This window comes from Dicentrarchus labrax, unplaced genomic scaffold, assembly GCF_905237075.1.
Source record: "Dicentrarchus labrax unplaced genomic scaffold, dlabrax2021, whole genome shotgun sequence".
In the NCBI taxonomy this organism is placed as follows: Eukaryota; Metazoa; Chordata; class Actinopteri; family Moronidae; genus Dicentrarchus; species Dicentrarchus labrax.
This window is the reverse complement of record NW_026136721.1, coordinates 14,474,036-14,496,568: the sequence shown is the minus strand read 5'-3', so window position 1 is coordinate 14,496,568 and position 22,533 is coordinate 14,474,036. Positions and strand designations below refer to the sequence as shown.

The window sequence follows — 22,533 nt, the reverse complement described above, 5'->3', positions numbered from 1 at the left end:
GTACAATTGACAAAAGTCATTAAGTATCAAGCGGATACAAACACGTTAAGTATGTTTTTTGAGTTTTTTTTTTAGTTCAATAAAGACATAAACTCAGTGCTGTTTCACCACTTTATTCATATTATCACCAACCTCATGATAATAAACACAAGATAATAAAGCCTAAACAATCAGGCTTTCATACATTCCCCTTTTGAGCTGCACAAATCATGACTTACACTTAAAAATAGAGACAGTGCATATTATGCTGTATATAAACATTACATTTATTTTGATTGCCCTTACATGACTTAACAGATTAAAAAAATGCAATAGGTTCAACAATAGTATTTTCCCAAGCCAAGATGAATACATGTACCGCAGCTGATCAGGACACAAGTACTAATAATAATAATGACAAACAATCCACCAAACTTCCTCTTTTTTTTAAATGGAGTGTAGCAAGATTAGAGTACGATAAAAATAAAAGCAAAACAAAACAAAAGAAAGAGTGAGAAGGAGTGTGTGTGTGTGTGAGGGTGGTGTCTTATAAATGTGAGAAAGGAGTGTGAGTGTGTTTGTGTGGTGTTTTATAAATGTGAGAAAGGAGTGTGAGTCATCAGTGGGACAAACTTTAACAATATGTTCCTCTACCCGGGTCCTGACCATCCAACTACCACACTGAATGCTGATGAGCTCGTTGTCACGACAACAGGACAGCCTCAGAGGCCACGAGGTGACTCGAGTAGTGGGGTGATGCGGCAGGAGTGAGTGTGTGTGTTTGAGATGACATGGGGTTAAAGGTTCTGTGGTGAAAGAAGAAGAAAGGGGTTTTGTGCAGTTGCAGTTTGTGTGCGTGTGAGTGCTGCATGTTTTAGCCCATTTACTACAAACCAGTTTACATCACAGCTAGACCTTCTGAAAAACATGTTGCTAAAGTATATTTTCTACATCTGCAACAATTAGATCATTAATCCATTTAATATTTGTTTGTTATTTTTCAAGTCAAAACACCAAACACTGCCTATATCCAGCTTCTAATCCATGATGATCTGTTGCTTTTCTTTGTTTTGTATGACAGTAATCTGAATATCTCTGGGTTTTGAAATGTGCATGTATTTATTATTTGAAATGTTAGAAATCTGAAGCTGTTGATTTGGGTTTTAAGAAGATGTTCTGGTATTTTATAACATAATCTAATAATATATAAATGTATAAATGGAGTAATCAGCAGAGTAACCAATAATGAACCTAAATGTTAACTATAGTCCAATTTCTGAACAGTTTCCATTCATTTTCCATAATGAAAAGTAAAAAAAAAAAAAATAATTAGTTGACTCTTTAAAGTAATCTAGCATAAATGCAGAGCTAATAACAAATAAATCTGTATTTAAACTGCACAACTGCATAATGCAAGATATAAGAACATTAATGCAGACTTGATGTTTGCTGTGATGGATTACACAACTCTGTGGGCCAAATGTTTGGCTTCAAAAGTCTGCTAAATGATTTTCGTACTTCACAGAAATAATTGGGAACTAATGGCTGCCTTGGCCAGTAGGGAAGATACGTCTAATCTGAAACTGTGCTGCATGCGTTGAAAAACTGCAGCAAGAAATATTATGTTTACATGACTTGTAGTTAAGGAGCTAGTTGGTTTGGGGGTTAGGGTTAGGGGGCAATCTGGTACAGTCCTTTAAGTGCTGATCAAAAGCACCAAAAGAGTCAGAAGATATGCTCCTTATAGATAAAAAAAAAAGTGGGGGAAGGGGTGTTACATAAAAATCAACACAGACTATGGAGAGCCACATCAGGTCAACTTTAACCAGGATTATTTGCTAATGGGGTGAGGCAGTGGGTGGATTAGAGCAAACACATGATCCTCTGCTGTGTCACATGACCAAAAAACTATTAGTGGTGTTACCAGACATCATCCACATTAAAGAGTCGAATAAAAACATACAGTAAGACTCATTTAAAGTAGTCTGCTACATACTGACCACATGCAATCAATGTGGATCAACAGCAGCTGCTATCAGGTTAGCAGGTTGTCGGACACAGAGGAAACAGAGCCAGTGTCCACGGCACTGAACAGAGCAGAGAATACATGGCAGTAATGTGACACGTGTCACGTTACTGTTTTTGTTCATCTGGTGTTGTGGCAAAAGTTTTAATTTCAAGGTGCCAGGACTCGTCCCACATTTTATAAAAAAAATGTGTCAGGTTTGTCTGAATTTTGTCCCCTTGACTTTACAGTCAAAACAAGTGTGAAGTTGAGAGGAATGACAAGGATGCCTTTGACAGGGATGTCTATGGGGGAACAGAAATAGAAATGAACAATTACCCAGCCTTACTGACACATATTGGGTTGTCTTCCTGTGGGGCAGACTCCACTGTGCTGCCACTGGAGAACTCAGTGGGACAGAATCTAGTTTTGTAAACTGAATATGCCAAAATCTGTGCAAAGTAGCAGCACACTGATGCAGCAGCTGTTAATTATTTTCTAATCGACAGCACAATAGACTTAACATTGTCTGAGTTTGAAGAAAATCCAAGTGGAGCAGCCCATTACTCGTGATTCTGCATAATCTATGAATGTATGCGAAGGAATTACTGTAAAGAAAGTGAAGACGAACAGGCAACAAAGAAGAAACAGCTGATGAAGAAGAAGAAGATGAAGCAACCCTTTTGCAGAACTAAGCTTCTGCCACATTCAGGGCACGCTGTTAACACCCCCTCTCCCCAGCCCCAAAGGCAACTCTACGTCTGATCTAGTCGTCTCCTTGGTGACACAAACACTAATCCCTCATTATGGGATGTCGACTGCAGCGCCCCGAAGCCCCTTTTTTTTATTCCCATATCACACCACTCCAAACGGAGCAGATTACTGTAATCTGGGAACACTGGAGCAGACAGATTAGATTAAGCTCATTACACACATAAAATATGGGAAAAGGGGTTAAAAACACCTCAGTCCACTGGTTAAACACACTTCAGAGCACGCGCACACACATTTTTTTGGTCATCTATGGCCAACGAAAGAGCTGGTGTCAAATGTAAAACTTGACGGATCTCGTCACACACAATTCTCAAAGGAAAGCTGGGAATAAAAAAAACAAAACAATTAGAATACAGGTAAAGTCTGTAAAGCTGTACTTTAAAAGCATCTGTAGTGTTTGTCTCATTAAGTGCAAATAAACCTGCATCTCCTTCAGCTATTTAACTTTGTTTTAATGTCTGTGTCCCTTTGCAGATTTAATCTTAGATACTGTGGGAGGCGACACAAGTCATATGATCAATTGACAGACTCATCAGGCAGGTTGGTTCATGCAGCTGTCATGGCCTTAAAGTACCCACTGTAGTGTTTGTATATATGAGAGAGAGACAGAGACAGAAACAGAGAGAGAGAGAGAGAGAGTATAACAGTATTTCAGCCAAGTCTTCACTCCTTTACTCTCCTTTCATCCAGTGCGTTTCCTTTTCAGCGATTCCAGCTGAAGCAGAGAGAAGAGGGGTACATACATTGTATATATGCACATACAAGATGATGATAATACATTTTATATGTATAGTGCTTAGCGACCCTTACCTCACTCTCCACCATCTTCAACCTGCCCAGTGCATCCTTGGCAACGTCCTATAAAAAGACAATTGAAACTTTATAAAATAAGATCCAATGTGTACACACACACACACACACACACACACACACACACACACACACACACACACACACACACACACACACACACACACACACACACACACACACACACACACACACACACACACACACACAAGTTCAGAACTGATCCTTTACTCACCCTGTTGCCTTGGCTGGAGTATTTCTTCACAGTGTCAGAAAGTCCTTGGACTAATCTCCCCAGCACATTTTCATACTCTGCAGATGTGGTGAAGGGAAATGTGGGTAACGTGTGTGAGGTTGAGGCACTTACTTCACATGTGTTAGTGATGAACATACTGATGTGCATTCTGTGTGTGTTTGAGAGTTACCTGTCAGCAGAGCAGGTGAGGCTCGCTCTAGCTGTGCTTTCTGCCACTGCAGTCTGTGTGTGACCTCTTTGTGTTGATGGATGAGGTCAGATGGGGGGTCCCGTCGCGTCTTTCGGTACTCTGCCATCTGAGAGACAGACATAATGACTGACGAGACCTTCAGGACTTCAGGGCCATTACAAGTATTAGAGAAGTGGATGTTGTGGACAGGCTTAGACCACATAAACACACACAAATACCTTTCTCTCCAGCCGGTCCTTATCATAGTTGAGGAGGCTGAAGCTGTGGAGTTTGTACTGTGGAGGGGAGTTGCTGGAATGACTGCTCCTGCTGGGTGCTTCATGTCTTGGTTTAGACCGAGGAGATGGAGCCTGATTCAAACAAACACACCCACTGAGACTTCACTGACCTGATACTGTCAATATACTTTTGTACCCATAAAGTTAGCTTTTGTTACTCCTGCATTTATAGGGCTTGCAAATAGGGTTGGGTTTTTCCCAAAGCCCAGCAAGATGTCCTCAAATATCTTGTTTTGGCCACAACCCAAAGATATTCAGTTTACCATAATAGATAACTAACAAAACCAGAAATATGCACATTTCAGGAGGTGAGAGAATTTTTTTCCCCAAAAAATGACGATTAATCAATTTTCAAAATAGAAAATAGAAAACAAAATTGATTTAATAGCTGGCGACTAATCGATTATTATTTTGAAAAATAAATATTATTTATTTATTTACTGATTTGTATATTTAAAAGGGACCATACAGATAAACATTGTTACATACGGTCAGGAATGCAATAGATATAATGTATATCGGACGTGTAGCTGTTATACTGCAATCCCCTTTCCCTGGTTAGGTACATTTTCAGTCTTTTTATGCACAAATTGAAATAACGCATAAAAACAGGTGGATGGAAATGCACAGGGGCGAGAAGTGATAATTGTTGTGATGGTGATAATGAAGTTATCAGAGGCATTAATGCTGTCACACTAGAACACAAAAAAGTAACTGTGTGAAGAATATCTAACTCTGTTAGAGGGAGAGACAGCAGAGTTGGTGATTGTTGGAACGGTGTAAAGACTAAGACGCAGTACACACACATTCAATCCTAATTTCAAACCTCCATGGGGAATGATTGTCAGATCGCTGGTTGAGAAATGTTATAAAAACTGCAGCCCTTAATTCCAAACTTGGAAATGGTGTGGGGGGAGATTTCAGATGCCGTCTGATGATCTTACTAGCACTTTATTTAGAGCATATTGACTCTGACATATATGACATCATTTTTAGGATGGCCCGTTGGCTCAGTTTCACACAGAAATTTCACACAACAAGGATCTTAAGTGTGAACCTGACCTGGCCGGCTGAAGCCTTTGTGAGCAGTTTGCGAGTTCTTTACAGTCACAGCTATTTGCTCTGATTCAGTTTCTTTCCACAGTCTACACACATGCAGGTCAGGGGAACTGAAAACTTTACTTACCCGTTCTTTTTGTCTTTCTGGAGGAGAAAGGGAGGACACAGGATCGAGAACCAACCACTTTTCTGTCACCGGCTGGAGATCCACTCCTGATAACGGCTCTCTGATCTTCACCCTCACTTCCAACTTGCCACCTGTAGCTTTACGTCCATCCATCACCTGAGAAACACATACACACCATTAGATGATCTGGTGTGTGTGTGTTGTGTGTGTGTGTGTGTGTGTGTGTGTGTGTGTGTGTGTGTGTGTGTGTATTTTACATGTTATCAACGCTCACCTCTATGATTTCTCTGATGTCACTGTGGTTTTCTAGAGCCTCTAGCTTCAGCTGAGCAGTGCCCACTACTTTGTCTGTCTTAAACAGGCCTCTGTAAATAGAGTAAGAGAAGAATACAACTGACAAAAGCATAAAGGACGTGACATTCACAGCATATAACATGAGGGAAGCTTCTGTCTATACTGCCCCAAAGCCATGGTGGTTTTTACCCCTTGTGGATGATTTCAAACTTGACTCCTTTGGACTGGACGACTCGTTTGAACGCTCTATGTGTGCGGTTGATTTGGAGTTTGAACTGCTCTTTAAACTCTGGACTGCTGGTGCTCTTTACTGTGCTGGTTTTGTCCCTCTGAGCCTCCTCCTACACACGCATAAGTGAATGCATTAAAATTCATCTCGATATAAACAGAGTGAAATATCCATAATCTACTCTCCGAGTGTGAAAGAGTCTTACCGCACTTGGAAAAGGAAACTCAAACTTCACACTGGCATCCAGATCGTTAGGTGAGACACCTGGAGGCAGAGCGAGAGGTAGGCGAGAGTGAACATACATTTGACACACATTACTGCCTGGTTATTTCAAAAGATACAAACCAGCCTTCAGTACCTGATGGAGCCGGTAGGTTGATGCCTCTGATGATGTACAGCATCAGCTCACTAGCTGTCAGGCTGGAGTGGATCCTACATAACAAAAACAGGAGTCATGACCATTCAGAAACAGCATCACGAGTGACAGACAACAACCAGTCAGCATCAACGAGAGCCAAAAAATCCTGATTTGTTGGACGAGTCACTGCCACAGTCACCTAGCGGTTAGCTTGGTAGGATACTGGAGCAGAGCCAGAGTGAGTCATAGTGAGTCACTCTGACTCATTTACTGCTCTAGTCAGGGAACGCGATCGTCACGACAGAGCCACATAGCTAATGTTATAATTGTTATGAAAGGCTTACAGACAGGTCATGTAGCAACCACAAAGAATACAATGTTTTACAGTAAGTAAAATAGAAAATGTGGTTACATTGGGCATTTATTAACAAACAAGACTAAGAGTCTACAGCTATGCTAGCAGCAGGCTAAGATGCTCACAATAACAATGCTATCATTTGCTAATTAAAACTAAATAGAGTTCTGATTAGTCATAAACCAAAGTATTGAACAAATAAAAGTCAGGGGATCACCAAAGTCATTACAATTCATTCTGAGGTGGAAATAAATATGAACCAAATTATATGGCACTCCAAAAGACAAAAATGTCAACCTCATTGTGGCAGTACAGGAAAAGTCAGGAATCACCAAGTTATTAGGATTCATCCTCTGGAAATCATGAATACATGTACAAAATATGATGATTAATCAATTTGATAGTTGTTTAGATATAAAGTGGTAGACTAATCATCCTTAGGGCCTCTACCATGGATAAAATGTGTTGACCTAAGTTATTTTGGTCCTTCTGAAGCACATGCATAAAAGGGTAAACATTATAACATAATCTATAATCTATGAGTTTGTTGCTGACTTGACAGTGTTGAAGGTCCTCTCCTCCGTGCGGCACTTGGGCACTGGCTGGCCCTTGGCGTAGGAATTCTTCAGTATTTCTATGTTCTTCATACATTCCTCAGCTAGCCTCTCAAACCTGGTGAGAAACAAAGACACAAATGATCATATCTCATGATAACCTCATAAATAGGAGAAAGGGAGTGATGCAGACTCTTCAGGAATGAAGAAAGTGTAATGCATCACATAATATGTGACAGTTTAATTGTATGTGAAAATGTGTGAGGACAACATGCAAAATATGCAGTGTGGTGTCAAAGTTACACTGTATGTATTATGGTAATGACATGGTCTATGAAGAAAATCAGTAAAATTACAGTCTGTTGCTAGAGTGATGCCACACTCCACAACTTTGTACTTTTGTAGTTGAATAAATCCATAAGTATATTAATGGAAGACAATTAAAAATAGATTAGTCGGCAATTTAGAAGATAAAAAAAATCTAACCAATTACTAATTACTAATGTAATAAAAAATGCATTTCTTTGCACTTATGACTGTTGGTCAAGATTTGCAATTTGAAGACTTTGGGCACTGGAAAATAATGATGGCATTTTATATGTAGTATTAATAATCAATCAACTGATCTCTAAGTGTGATGTTTTTGTGATGATGAAAATAATTCCGCACAACCTGTTATCTAATTATTAATATAATAAACGTGTTATTGGCCGGATCCCCAAATATCCAAATACAGTTTTAAGTAGGTTTAAATTCCAGCACAGCTGCAGATAACATGTGTAATAAAATTCACATATAGAAACATAAAATGAGGAATTACTCTTACTTCAGAGTCTCAGCCACATTGCCCATAAGTATGAACTGCTGAGTGTAGCCCAGACATTTCTGTAGATCGAGATACAGAACAAAGAAGGTGTGAGTAAGAAAAGAAAAAAAAAAACCTATGACAAAAGCATACAGAACAAATTTAAACTTGTCTATTTAAAAAGCTGCAAAACCAAACAAAGTGATGAACAAAAGCCATAATCATAACTTCTAAGCCAGTTACATATATACCGCAAGATTTAGGAGGTTTCACAATAAATGTACATAAAAGAAAAAGAAGGGAGAGGTAGGTCGTCCTGACCTCATGCTGCTTCCGCAAAAGATCCATAAGGCCATGGTACTGTTCACTGGAGCGAGGAGAGAGAGGGGAGGTACGGGAGCGAGCCAGGGTGTAGTCCTCCTCACTGACTGGAGCACTGGGAATCTGTCAGGAAGGACACAATTACAAATGCGGTGAGAAACAAAGAAAGCAAACTGTTCTTAGACATAAAATACAAACAAGAGGGAACTCGGAGATCCCAAATATCTGCCAACTTGCCGTTATGCCAAAAGACAAAACTACTACCTCTTAAATTCAATTTGAATCGATTTTTTTTGTCCCTTAAAATATCCTTTATGATTTGCAACACAGTTTTGAGAACCCCTGATACAGATGCACCAGAATCTTATCAGCTGTTCCTTTGCCTATCTTTCTATCTTTCCACTAGAAATGATGAATATCTATTTATAAGTTTGTATAATATTCTGCAGACAGACCACAAGACAAACTAACAGAGGCACAAAAATAATATTCTTGGTAATTAAGCTGTGGGACTGAGTCAGAGAGAAATACATGGCTCATATGAAGCAAAGATGTTAAATAAAAGTGAGGCAAAATGAAAGAAAGTCATATGGGAAAAGTGGCAACTATATGAAATATGAACAGCAAAATGACTCTGAAAATATGCAGATAGACACACAGGTGAGACACAAACACACAGAGGGTGTGACCAGGATGAGCACAAAGGTGTTTTGATTTCACCCCATGTTTCCTTCCTCCCATCTTCTATTTCTGTCACACTTTGTGTTAACACACCTCACACATTTGGTTGCTCCTGCGACAAGATGTTCAACACACACAAACTTGCTCTGTATCTCCCAGGTCATTCATTTGCACATAAGAATATAATTATAACCTTGGTGATATCAACAGGAAGACCAGACTTGGCAGCAGTGATCATGGGGTCCAGACCCTTGGCGTGTCTGAGGTGCTGCCCTGCTCCGTTCATGTCCTACACACAACCAAACAGCAGCAGATGCATCAATCAAAACACAGCAACACAACAGATGTTCAAGAACCCAATTAAACAACAGACAGCGGCACCTACAAAAATACAAAGACGGCAGGGAATCTATCTACAGCAAAGAAAAAAAAAAAAAAAGTCCAGGTCTTACCTTCATCTGTTTGGAGCGCAGTGCTGCACGCAAAAAAGCCTGTCGCCTTAGCAACAGGAAATCCACTTGCTGCTGAGCTACAAGGATAATTAAGAGAAAAGAAGTGAAACTCTGTATGACACATTTTGTATGTGCAGGCAGGCATACATGCACATTCTCCCCCCCCAAACTCTGAACACACCTTTAGTACCCAGTTTTAGAGTTGAGGAGCCTCCAGGGGCCTGAGGAGCTGGAGACTTTGCTTTCTGGGCCGGTGGACGCACTGCAGGCTGAGGAGAAAGGAAATATGAGGAATGTGATCATCACACAAATGCAATTAACATACATTCAGTTTTCAAGATACAGTATTGTTTGCATAAACTGCAACAGCTTGAGACGCTTGTGAGCTTGACCTAACATTTTAAACTACTTTCAACAGCTAGGTCTTCACTAAATCTAGATCAATTAAAGCTCCCCAAGTACGGTCCGAATTTCCCCATTTAATTTTAATTTGCCTGTAACTCCATCACATCACATCTTTGTAAATGAGAGCAATGGTTCTTTGAGTTTAAATAAAGATTTGAATTTAATAGCAACTACTGTTCTGTAAATAACCAAAGTATCTGTGATTGCAAGCATGAAATTGTTGGAATAGGCAAGAGGTGCAGCAGATAAAAGAGTAATGATTCAATAGCCTACTACAGAAGCTGGCAAGACAAACAATAAAACCTTGCTAGCTTCTGTTAAAAGGCAACCAATCATATTCCTTGGCTGCACAATAACAACTTGACCAGTTGGTAGTGCCTTTATTAATTTATTTTTACCTTGGCAGCCTCTCTTTGTTCATCCTCTTCTTCATCTTCTCCATCTCCATCCTGATTAGCTATTTTCATAGCCGTTTCCAGGACACCCAGGAAGCTCTGCTGACCCCCCTCTGAGCCCTGAAGTGGTGGGCAGCCTAGAAGAGCAACACACACGTGACTTACTGTAATTATAAGATGCAAGTTATCCTGAACCCACCTGAAGAAACGTACCTGGTGGCACAGGTAGGTCTGACAAGCTGACAGGTCGTCCAGCTTTGTGAGCTCTGATGGCATCTTGGTATTGCTGTTAAAAAAAGAGGAGATATTAATACTATTAAAGACGAATTCCCTCAGATACTTTACTACATGCACTTTACACCAATTTTTTTTCCATTCCCACCCTACTTAAAAACAGGAGGGGGTCAGCCAACATACAAAGTGGCTTTCTTGCATATAAAGAAACAAAACAAAAAACAATAAATGCTTAGAGAAAATACAAAAGCATAACTCCCACATGGAAATCAATGTCATAAAAAACAATATACAGGCTTCACACCTATTTTTTGTCCTTTCTTTCATGTTTTTGTTTCATCCATGTACCCTACCTCAGATAAATCTACTCAATTTAGAGGTTTCCTATTTTATTGCCTCTGAACAATTCTCAGAGAACAAGACAGACATTATTGCAGGTTATTCTGGTAGGTAAAATGAGCAATAGTGGTAGTTACAGTCAATGGTACAGAGGGTATTTACAGTAAAAATAAAGTGAGTCATACATCAGTTATTCAGGGAAAGCAAAAAAAACACACCACCAAACACTGAGGCACTGAGCCATGAATACAAGGTGCATCACACATAGCTGTATCTTTGAAAATATCTAATGCCTTAGTTGAATTTTTTTCAGCTGTAAGTATGCATTATACATCAGTTTTAAGAAAAACAATTATTTGGCTTTGAAAATAGTATTTTAAATAATATGTTAATGGTTTGTACCTTGACAATGCGCTGGTGCATGCGAGCCTTACGATCCTCTCCTTTGCTCTTGGCTCCCTCTGCTGCTGACTTGTATATGTCCATCCTCTGCTGCAGGGCTTCAGCCAAACTGCTGGGAGCAGGTAGGTCTTTGCAGGACACACACACACACACACACACACACACACACACACACACACACACACACACACACACACACACACACACACACACACACACACACACACACACACACACACACACACACACACACACACACACACACACACACACTTTATTTTTAAAATTCAAAACAGCATGTGGCATTTTTAATATCTGCCCTATGCTGCCCCCTACTCAGAAGGAAGTATCGGGGCTACTGGGGTCTTACCGGCAGTGGCCACCTGGGCGGGTGCAGGAGCAGCAGGGGCAGCAGGAGCAGTAGATTTAGAGGAAGACTGAGGAGGAGGAGGTGCACAGTGTTCTGCTACTACATCTCCTGTGGAAGGGTGGAGATGGGTTATTATTATTATAACCTTTATTTAATCAGGTAGGCAGAAGAAATAAAACACACAATAAAGCTTTGTAATGAATCTATTTATATGGTGTAAAGGTTCTGGATGGCTATTGTCCCAAGTCCAGTATTTACCCATATGGTATCAAGAGTTAGCCAGGCCCGTTTATTAACAGAAATGATGGTGTAGTAGTTCTCTTCTTGTTTTATGTGAGGAGCAGCCAACTTTGTTTATATAATACACAGTGGTGAGTAAAGTATGTATTCCCTGTAATGAAGCACAGGACACAGTGGTAATCTGCATCAAGTAGTTTTAAGGTGAAATGAGCAACATTAGAACACAAGATATCTCTGCGATTGCACAACGGTTCCAGTTTTCAAAACACTAAACAAAAATTTTGACATAAAAAAAAAACACATTTTTATCTTCAGATTCTGTGTCAATTATTCCACATTAGGTTTCAAAGTCAAACTATTCCTAGATATTTAATGACTTCAATTTCAGTACTAATATATGTATAGATGGCAGCCCTCAGTACAAGTTCAAGGTTACAGTGCCTTGCAAAAGTATTCACCCCCCTTGGCTTTTTTCCTATTTTGTTACATTACAGCCTTTAGTTCAATGTTTTTTTAATCTGAATTTTATGTGATGGATCAGAACACAATAGTCTAAGTTGGTGAAGTGAAATGAGAAAAATATATACATAAAACTATTTTTTAGAAATAAAAAACAGAAAATTGGCATGTGCATATGTATTCACGCCCTTTGTTATGAAGCCCATAAAAAGCTCTGGTGCAACCAATTACCTTCAGAAGTCACATAATTAGTGAAATGATGTCCACCTGTGTGCAATCTAAGTGTCACATGATCTATCAGTACATATACACATCTTTTTTGAAAGGCCCCAGAGGCTGCAACACCTAAGTAAGAGACACCACTAACCAAACACTGCCATGAAGACCAAGGAACTCTCCAAACAAGTAAGGGACAATGTTGTTGAGAAGTACAAGTCAGGGTTAGGTTATAAAAAAATATCCAAGTCTTTGATGATCCCCAGGAGCACCATCAAATCTATCATAACCAAATGGAAAGAACATGGCACAACAGCAAACCTGCCAAGAGACGGCCGCCCACCAAAACTCACGGACCGGGCAAGGAGGGCAGCACAGAGACCTAAGGTAACCGTGGAGGAGCTGCAGAGTTCCACAGCAGAGACTGGAGTATCTGTACACAGGACGACAATAAGCCGTACGCTCCATAGAGTTGGGCTTTATGGCAGAGTGGCCAGAAGAAAGCCATTACTTTCAGCAAAAAATGGCACGTTTTGAGTTTGCAAAAAGGCATGTCGGAGACTCCCAAAATGTATGGAGGAAGGTGCTCTGGTCTGATGAGACTAAAATTGAACTTTTCAGCCATCAAAGAAAACGCTATGTCTGGCGCAAACCCAACCCAACACATCACATCACCCAAAGAACACCATCCCCACAGTGAAACATGGTGGTGGTGGCAGCATCATGCTGTGGGGCTGTTGGGACTGGGTAACTGGTCAGAGTTGATGGAAAGATGGATGGTGCTAAATACAGGGATATTCTTGAGCAAAACCTGTACCACTCTGTGCGTGATTTGAGGCTAGGACGGAGGTTCACCTTCCAGCAGGACAATGACCCCAAACACACTGCTAAAGCAACACTTGAGTGGTTTAAGGGGAAACCTGCAAATGTGTTGGAATGGCCTAGTCAAAGCCCAGACCTCAATCCAATAGAAAATCTGTGGTCAGACTTAAGATTGCTGTTCACAAGCGCAAACCATCCAACTAGAAGGAGCTGGAGCAGTTTTGCAAGGAGGAATGGGCAAAAATCCCAGTGGTAAGATGTGGCAAGCTCATAGAGACTTATCCAAAGCGACTTCGAGCTGTGATTGCCTCAAAGGTGGCTCTACAAAGTATTGACTTTAGGGGGGTGAATAGTTATGCACATTGACTTTTTCTGTTATTTTGTCCTATTTGTTGTTTGCTTCACAATAATAATAAAAAATATATACATCTTCAAAGTTGTGGGCATGTTCTGTAAATTAAATGATGCACAGCCTCAAACAATCCATCTTAATTCCAGGTTGTGAGGCAACAAAACACAAAAAATGCCAGGGGGGGTGAATACTTTTGTAAGGCACTGTATGTAGAATGTTAAAGGCAGACTTCTACATGAGGCTTGAGTTGGAAAAGAGCAATGTGCATGCAAGATATGTATATTATTATAAGTCAGTGTTGGAGAAATAACAATTGTTGTATTGAATTGTAATTGAATTGTAAATGATTATAGAGCAAGCACAGAATCTTCTGGCACCCCCTTGGTTATTAAAAGGGAGGTTGTGAGACCATCAGTACAGATCATCTATGTTCTATCAGACAAGTGTTTTGAAACCAGTTTGAGCATCCAAACCAAGAAAACAGAATTTGTTTAGTAAACTGCAGTGACAACAGTATTGTAGTATAAAGGCCTCAGAAATATCAACAAATATGATACCATTCAAGAAAAGAGTGATCAGAAGGGAGCGATTGCACTAAAGAGAAAATAAAGAGACTGGGGGAAAAAAAAGGAGTGTCAAAGAGTGTAACAGAGCTGGAAGATAAATGTGTTCTTATTCCTAATCTTATTCAAGATTAGTCAACCTAAAGAAAATATATGCCAGTGCAGTGCCAGTTTTGTGTTTTAATAATACATTATTAGCTGCCCTTAGACATTATGAGTGCATCTATAGGAGCTATAACTAAGCAGGATATGGGTCTTTAATTCAGCGCAAGTGTAGGACCAGGTGTGTGACATGCTTATAAATAGTACTTCCAGAACATTGTTATCTTAGTAAGAATATATATATGTTACAGACATGGATACAACTAGAGACCCAATAACTGAATTACACAGTGCTGAAATTAATTCCACTTAGCTCCATTCTGTAAAGAAATCGGGCTACAGTCAGTGACAATCTAAACAAATGCGTTACGTTAAATGTTCCTTTAAAGCGTTTACACTGACCAGGAGTAGGAGGTAGTGAGCTCAGGTCTACTGGTTTGCCGCTGTCCATTTCTTGTAGCAGCATGTCCAGCTTCTGCATGAGGGGAGGTCAAATCTATTAGGATTGACTTTTTCTATAAATACTTATACAAACAAATAGATTTATTCATATGATAACACCGACATTGGTTCGGTTACCTTGGCGGTGAGATAGTGCTGTTTGGCCTGGTCAATGTTGCCGCTCTGTTTGGCGTGTATGGCGGCCATCTTATACTCCTTCTGTCTGGTCAGTACGGCCTGTTTCACCTCTGAATGGAGGGAAGACAAAATGAATATGAAATGTCTTATCGGTGCAGTATGTAGGATTAAGTGTCATGTAGCAATGTAGTTGCTGATTGCAATACCCTTGCCTCACTCACATTACAAGCATGTAGGAGAAACTACGGTGGCCACGAAACTTGAGAAAATTGCTAAAGGACCTATCTAGAGCCAGTTATCTACAGTATCTGTCTGATATTTACAGTCTTTGTCCGTCCTGGACAATAGATAAAAACAGCTCATTCTAAGGTAACAAAAACACGATTCTTATATTCAGGTGATTAAACACTAATGAAAACATAACTATGAATATTATATTCCATTTCTGACAACAGATTCTCTTAAATGTTACACACTGGAAATTGCTATCTGATCAGTTGTTAACAAAGAAAAGTGAGCAACAACAGTAAATGCATCATATATACTATATACTATGAGAAGACAAAGCGTGACGCCAAATGTGCTGAATGAAAAGAACAACAGACGGTTCTCTTGTAGAGATAAAGACATTTGACAGTAGGGTTGTGCTATGATACACCGTCATTGCATAAATCTACTAATCTATTAATCAACTGATTTCAATAGTTGCACATTTTTAATAAATAAGACAACCAATAATCACTGAATTCCTCTGAGTGACAATGAGCACTAATCTGATAACATTAATGACATTTTCAGCGAGTTGATGAATTTAAAATATTTATTAGAGTGGACCAATCTCACCACATCTTTACTCTTACACATTCAGCACAGTACAGAGAAGAAGTGTAAGACTATTTTGTATATTATCATTTGTGTGTTTACCCGAGTGCTGTGCATCAGGCTGACTGGGGGTGAGAGGAGAGATGGCAGGTGTTCCTGGGGTGATGGCAGCAGTGGTCTTTTGAGGCGGGGTCAGATGAACCGGCTTCGTATTAGGAGCTGTCGGCGCAGCCTCTCTTAGAGGTTTCTGATTTGTGGAGGGAGAGGGCAACAGTGTGGGCTGGGGCAGTTCTCGTTCCTTGATCGGTTCAGACTCGGCTGGGACGTTGGATTTTCCACCGAGGGCGACAGGAGGCGGGATCTCCTCCTCATTGACAGGCTTTCCTTTCCTGACAGATGTCAACATGGACTGCAGTGTCTAAGGTTAAATCACAAACATATGTTTTCAACATTACAGAGGACAAATTGTAAACAGTATGAAGTCTTAGAATCATGTAAAAGATGTTCAATAAGACATTTCAAAAGATTAGAATGAAGGCAAAGTATGGGAATCAACTTGAAGTTGTTTAGTCTACTATTTACCTTCAACCCACGGTCATATCTTCGAACTTTGCTAGTCTCGCCCGCAGCCTTAGCATTAGAAATGGCAGTCTTATACATTTCAATGCGCTCCAAAAGGCTGGACTCCATCCCAGTTGCACCACTGGGAGCAGCAGGAGGAGTAGAGTGGGATGTGACGCTCACTTTGGGAGCAGTCGGAGTGACAGCAGGAGGTGTGGGAGCAGGAGTTTGTTCCTCATCATCCTCTAAAACCTCATTCAGTTCGGCCTACACACAGAGACACAGATATGTACACAGTTCAGAGGAAATCCTCAACAGCTGAGCTTCATCATTTTATTATAAAGGAATTAGAAATGATATATAGAAGATATATATTTTCTTATTGTCAGGTAATCTGTTCAATTTTCCACTCAATCAAGTAATCATTTAATCTGTGAAATGTCAAAACATAGTGACATTATGGCTTTCACAATTTCTCAGCCCCTATGATGATGTCTTGAAATTGTTTGTTTTATTCAACCAATCCATTCAGTTTGTTAGAAGTAAGTTATAAGAAAAAACAGCTAATTCAGCACATTGTCAAAATAGTTTAAATTAATTTTCTGTCGACTATTCAATGAAACTGATTGTTTCAGCTCTAACAGAGATACCAAACGGAACGAGTGTGTTACCAGCAGATCATCATCATCCAAATCGTCATCCCCAATTTCCTCATCATCCAGATCTTTCATACAAAGAGCTGCCATTCGCTCTATATCAGCCATGGGAACAGGAGCTGAACATGGACAAATAAATACATCACAAACAGCACTGAATCCTAAACAACATTCAGATGTAAGCACGAGCATATGGATGAGACAGAAAGAGGACTGAACTGTGCTTCACACTGGTAGATATCTACGCATCAGATAATGGAAAGAAACAACTTTCTCACATTTGCCCTCACCTTTCTTCCCTTGCGATCTCCCACCTCCACCTCCTCCACCTCCTCCACCCACCAGATTCATCAGCTCTGCCTCCAGCTCTTCATCATTGCCCTCATCATTCATCCCTCCGTCCGGGGACAGGTCAAGGAGCAGCCCCATCTGAGACACAGTGAGACAGACACAGAGCAGGGAGAGAGCTGCTGAATCAGACCTGTTGTTGACACAGCAGTGGTTATCATTCACACATCTCAGCGTCAGACATGACGGGGGTTACCTGTTTGGCTCGCGCTGCCCCTTGACCCCGGGGAGGGGGGTTTCGACTGCGACTCATGGACCGTTACCAACGTTACCTAGAAGTTAACGAGGGGTTCAATTATTAGCGCCAATAAAGAAAGAGGACAAAGGTGGTGTCGATAAGTGATAGTGTCCACTGCTCGCTGTATGAAGTCATTCTGCGTATCGATCCAAACTGTCTTGTATCGAGTTAGCCTCTCTACTAATGATAGCTAACAGCTAGCACAACACTGAATTCTTACGCAGCTAATGAGTATACATATAATATATAACATATAATATATAAATATTTATATTTACCTCGTCAGTTTCACGGACCCGGGGTTGTTAACGTTACGTGTTAGAGATATTCGGGTCGGTGAGGCGAACACTGCTCAGTGACAAGAGAGAGAAGACGGATCATGTAGAAGCACTCAGGTGTTTTTAAGCAACAAGAACGGCGGAATTTACTTCCTACATAGCGTCTCCAATGGCAACGCACGTCGCGCTTTACGGCTAGACGGAACACGCCCATCACTAACGTAAAACAACAAGTCCCGGGTTCAGGTGGGTTGTGGTATAGTGTCTATGTGTGTGTGTGTGTGTGTGTGTGTGTGTGTGTGTGTGTGTGTGTGTGTGTGTCTATGTGTGGTACCACCGTGTGTATGAATAAAACATGAATCGACAGTGTGTCGCTGTCTAGCAGTTCCTGGGAATGAACTCAATCAGCTTACAGTAGTTATTTCACACTTAGAGGCCGCTGTACGTTTCTTTATTCAGTCAGTGTAACTTTGTTGGCGTTAGCTAGCTGCCCACTAACTACATTTAATGTTTTGAGAAGAAAAACTATTGTTGGTGGCTGTAAGCTCACCATCAAGATACAACCATACAGCAGCTATAGGCTGTATTATTTCCTTCCTTCACTTCTTTTTATTCTGTAGGACGAGGAGATGGCCAAAGGAAAAGCGAAGAAAAACAACAGTGGTAAAGGAAATGCTATTATCCCATAATATGGGCTAACTTTGCTGTGTTACTGTTGAAAATTAATAATGATTATTTCATGTTTTTGAAAGACCACAATTGCTTCACTATATCATTAGTATAGTCAAGAGTTCCTCAGCTGCAGTTAATCCCCATCTGAGTCTTCGATTAATTGAGTTGGTCCCTATCAGCTCCATCCCAGCCTCGGTCACTGAGGTCAACGAAGAGGGATTGTCCAAGTGATGAAACTTCTGGGACTGATGCTACTCTCCACCACCAGGTGATTAAGGTAATTGAAACAGAACTTACATTTAAAGCTCATCCAGCAAAGTTGTTGACAAGTTTTTTGTTTTTTTTTATGTCAGGACACAGAAGGAAATAATACAGCAGTGGATGTCACAATGCTACAGTGCAACCAGTCTCCTCTGGAGGAATCTACTGGGATTTCTACTCAGCAGCATCAGGCAGAAGAACAGTCCTGTATCACAAAACAAGATCCTGTCACAGAAGAAAAGCACGCAGAAGCAGCAAATGTTAACTTAAGAAATGTTGTTGAAGAGCAAGAAGAGACTACTGTCACCAGACCCAACAATGATTCTCAGCTGGAAGGCTTTAGAGTACATACTGATAATGTCGCCAACCAGAGAGGAAAAGACAAGGAGGAAATAACTGCTGAGGAAGGTAACAGATCACCACTTCGAACATGCACCGATCAACTCCAGGTCCTCTTGCCAACCTCTGAAGAGGCTGATGGATCCTGTGCAACTGCTCTGGAGGAGCAACTGGGTGCAAAGGAAAACTCTCAGTGTGATTTGGAGAGAAACCAGGAAACCAGCAACGTGAACATGGCTGACATCAAGGAAGTCACAAAGGAGGCAGCAGTGGGGTTACCGGCCAAAAAGAAGCGAAGGATGGGCATGTGTGGTCTGACAGAGAAGGAGCGGAGTCACTTTCTACAGACACAGAAGCGTGAAAACGGGCTGAACGGACCGGAGAGAGTTGAGTTGATTTGCAATAACACAGCTGGTCTTGTGCCTCAGGAAGAGATATCTTCACCCTCCTTATCATCCTCACTATCCATACCAGCAAGCAGTGTCACAGAGCAGGAGGAGGAATTGTTAAAACTTCAGTCTAGTCACTGTGGAGGCAATGACAGGTCAGAATAATGTAGTGAAGAACCCAAACTACATATTAAATATCTCACATTTTAGCTGTGAAGTTTAATTTTTGCATTATCCCGGCAACGACCAATAGTGGAAAGAGTTATGTCATGTGCTACTCAAGTTAGTCAAGTGAAATATACAAATGTACTAGATTATAATAACAATGGGAAACGAATTTGGTGATAATAACATTGTGTGTTAACATACAGGGCAGAAACTGAAGACCACATGGCTGTCACTACCTCCACTGGCACCAGTACTGAGTGTGATCCAGGCTGCTCAAAAGTGAAGAGTTGTGAGGCTGAAGGAGGCACAGTGCCTGGTGACACAAAGTCAGATCCACCTGCAGAGGAGGTGCTTTTAGGGAATGATGAGCAACAGGAAATACAGCAGGGAGGTGCAGCTGAGATTGTAGCTGAAAAACCTCAAGAACAAACGAAAGAAGGGGAATATGGGTCAGCAGTAGTTGTCCAAAGTCCTGCCATCAGTTTTTACTCTAATCCAACTCAAAGTGAGGGGGCTGAGAACCAGGATGAAATCCAGGCTGCCCCTCTGCATGTGAATAATGTGACCAGGACCAGAGATGAGAAGAAGGAAGAGTTGACCGATGATGCTGGAGACGGCAACAGAGCTGAAGCAGCTGCTTCATCCACAGACACCCGGTCGGGATTATTGAACTGTGGCTCTGGTGAGCTCTGCAAGGCTGCAGTGACACCCAGTGGCTCAGAGAGGAAAGACAGTGTGAGTGGTCATACCAGAACTTAAAATACCAGTTTAGTAAAGCTCATAACGTTTTCTTTTTCATCAAAGCAGCTTTTTGTTTTGCTTATAGTGTCATATAATACACATAATTGTGCCAAACCAATTTAAGAAGAAAAGCTATTTGATGACTGTCTGAACTTGTGATGAGCATTTTTCACTATTTTTTACCATGTACGTATTTATACTGAAGATTATGTCATCTTACAACTACAGAAATGGTGTGATCCTGATGATGAACCTGGTCCTTCTACTCTGAACACTGAGCACCCTCAGACCGTGGACACCCCTGACCCGTTTGGATCCGGGTACCTGGATTACGTGTCGGACTCGCAGCTGAACACCATCTCTCTGGCGTAAGGAAGTAGGGAAGGGGGTTAAATCAAGAACCTTGACTGTGGTGAGAAGAAAGGGAAGGTCGGGAAAACGTGAGCCTTTGTAGACTGGCTCTTCAGATAGACGCCCAGTGTAAACAAGCTCAGCCTTCAGCTCATTTGAGGCCTAGGAAACCCACCATGACTTAAACTTACTGCTTGACAGGCTACACAAAAAACTTTGAAAGGAAGCAGGAGCTCATTTGACCCACTAGAGATTGTAAACAAGGACAGAGTATTACATTTTATTAAGAAATCTGATTAATATGCAGTGAATTCAGATAATTTTTGATTTTGTTTAATTTCTTTCTATATCTTCAAGAAGAGATTCCTATTTTCTATGTAATAGAAGTTAACATACCTTCTCATTTTAGTACTAGTACTACTTGAGTTACTTTCTCCCCATCCAGTGAGGAGGAGGTGATGGAGGGTGAGGAAGATCTTGGCTACCCAGACTGCCCTGATGCTACAGACCTGATCTGTGGGCTCATCAGAGAACTCTCCTCTATAAAGTTAGTGAATGTTTCTCTTTTTTATAATTTTGTCTCCTTTTTTGCCATTTTGTCCTATTTTCCTAACCTCCCTGTGCCTCCCGGTCCTCCCTCTTCCCAGAGTTGAACTTTTGACTTGTCATATTATTGGTCAGTTTCATCCTCTTCACACCCACCCCCTGTGCTCTGATTGGCTGAAGAGTGGCTTAGCTCTGTCAGCTGTAGACTGCTTGGCACCTTTAACAAGACCAAGACCCTTGTCTGGTCAAGCCCTGAATGGTTAAGCTTTGAGGTGCAACCAATCAAGCTGACATACTCTGGGTTTAGTAGGAGCCTCAATACAACTTGCCATCCCTAGAGTTACACATTTGAAGCATAAAATACAAATTTACATGAGGAAAAATATGTAGGTGTCAGAAAGACATTTGGATGATCTGAGGGGCTGCTAGCAACAAAAATAGGAAAAACTGCAGCGTAATTTATAAAAACTTCTAAAAAGGTTGGGATTAAAACACTAGAATATAATACAAAAGAGATTTACAATTTTCAGTAAACTCAGTTGTACCCCTAAAAGTGCTGAAAACAGTGTTCAGGAGAGAGAAAGACTTCATGGAGATCAACCATACTTCTAATAGTGGCTGAGGCCTTTTGCAGTCATCTCTAAAAAACAGCCACTTTTACTGAGACACACACACACACACACACCCCTTTCCCTACATCATTTATTCATCCTCTGTCACTCATTTATCCTTTAACATCTTCAGCCTGCTTTAATCTGTTTTACTTGTTGACAAACTAAAATCTGGACAAAAATGAAGTTATTGAAACTTATAATCAGAAGGTGTCCTCTGGTTGCTCTCTTCTAGTCAGAAGGTCATGGCCACTCACAGAGAGCTGGAGAACCTGCGCCGCAGCGACAAAGGTTCAAAGAGCTCCACGCGCTGAGGATTTGTTTCAGGTCCCTGCCACCCTCATCCTACTGTTGGTTTGTGGGTAATGAAGGCATTTCAAGTTTAAATATCAAACGATAGATTTATCTTCACTCGTGTCATTGACAACTACAGTGTTCAGTTTAATAGTTTAGTTGTTCTTTAGTTGTTCTGGTTCTCCCCAAATAAAGCTGGTGTTCATCAAATCAGTCTTCTGAGTATTCTGTAAGTATTATTGAAAGTAAGTCT

The 22,533-nt window shown here is 40.7% G+C and overlaps 2 protein-coding genes across 9 annotated transcripts; one reads left to right on the top strand and one right to left on the bottom strand.

Annotated features, from left to right (window-relative positions):
• Positions 1-97: 97 nt before the first annotated feature.
• cc2d1a (coiled-coil and C2 domain containing 1A) lies at positions 98-18,071 on the bottom strand. Its single transcript, XM_051385123.1, has 28 exons — positions 17,909-18,071; positions 17,589-17,664; positions 17,335-17,473; positions 17,060-17,163; positions 16,410-16,655; positions 15,930-16,245; positions 15,006-15,115; positions 14,829-14,901; positions 11,673-11,780; positions 11,303-11,430; positions 10,541-10,613; positions 10,331-10,464; positions 9,709-9,796; positions 9,528-9,604; positions 9,269-9,364; positions 8,395-8,517; positions 8,095-8,153; positions 7,270-7,386; positions 6,360-6,433; positions 6,207-6,265; positions 5,962-6,113; positions 5,753-5,843; positions 5,479-5,634; positions 4,233-4,364; positions 3,994-4,120; positions 3,804-3,880; positions 3,569-3,616; positions 98-3,473 (listed from the first exon to the last, which is right to left on the bottom strand). Exons 2-28 carry the CDS (start codon positions 17,643-17,645, stop codon positions 3,441-3,443), a joined length of 2,997 nt encoding a protein of 998 aa, XP_051241083.1. The 5' UTR covers positions 17,646-17,664; positions 17,909-18,071; the 3' UTR covers positions 98-3,440.
• On the top strand, positions 18,068-22,490 carry LOC127354861 (uncharacterized). 8 transcript variants are annotated; one of them, XM_051385133.1, is made up of 8 exons: positions 18,068-18,154; positions 18,529-18,571; positions 18,760-18,857; positions 18,934-19,724; positions 19,941-20,472; positions 20,707-20,846; positions 21,275-21,376; positions 22,222-22,490. In XM_051385133.1, the coding sequence occupies exons 2-8, from the start codon at positions 18,538-18,540 to the stop codon at positions 22,298-22,300; spliced, it is 1,776 nt and encodes a 591-aa protein (XP_051241093.1). In that variant the 5' UTR covers positions 18,068-18,154; positions 18,529-18,537; the 3' UTR covers positions 22,301-22,490. The 8 variants fall into 8 exon arrangements, with proteins under 8 accessions (XP_051241093.1, XP_051241100.1, XP_051241099.1 ...); XM_051385140.1 differs by having other exon boundaries at positions 18,077-18,154; positions 18,688-18,848; XM_051385135.1 differs by lacking the exon at positions 18,068-18,154 and adding an exon at positions 18,162-18,349.
• The last annotated feature ends 43 nt before the right edge of the window (positions 22,491-22,533 follow it).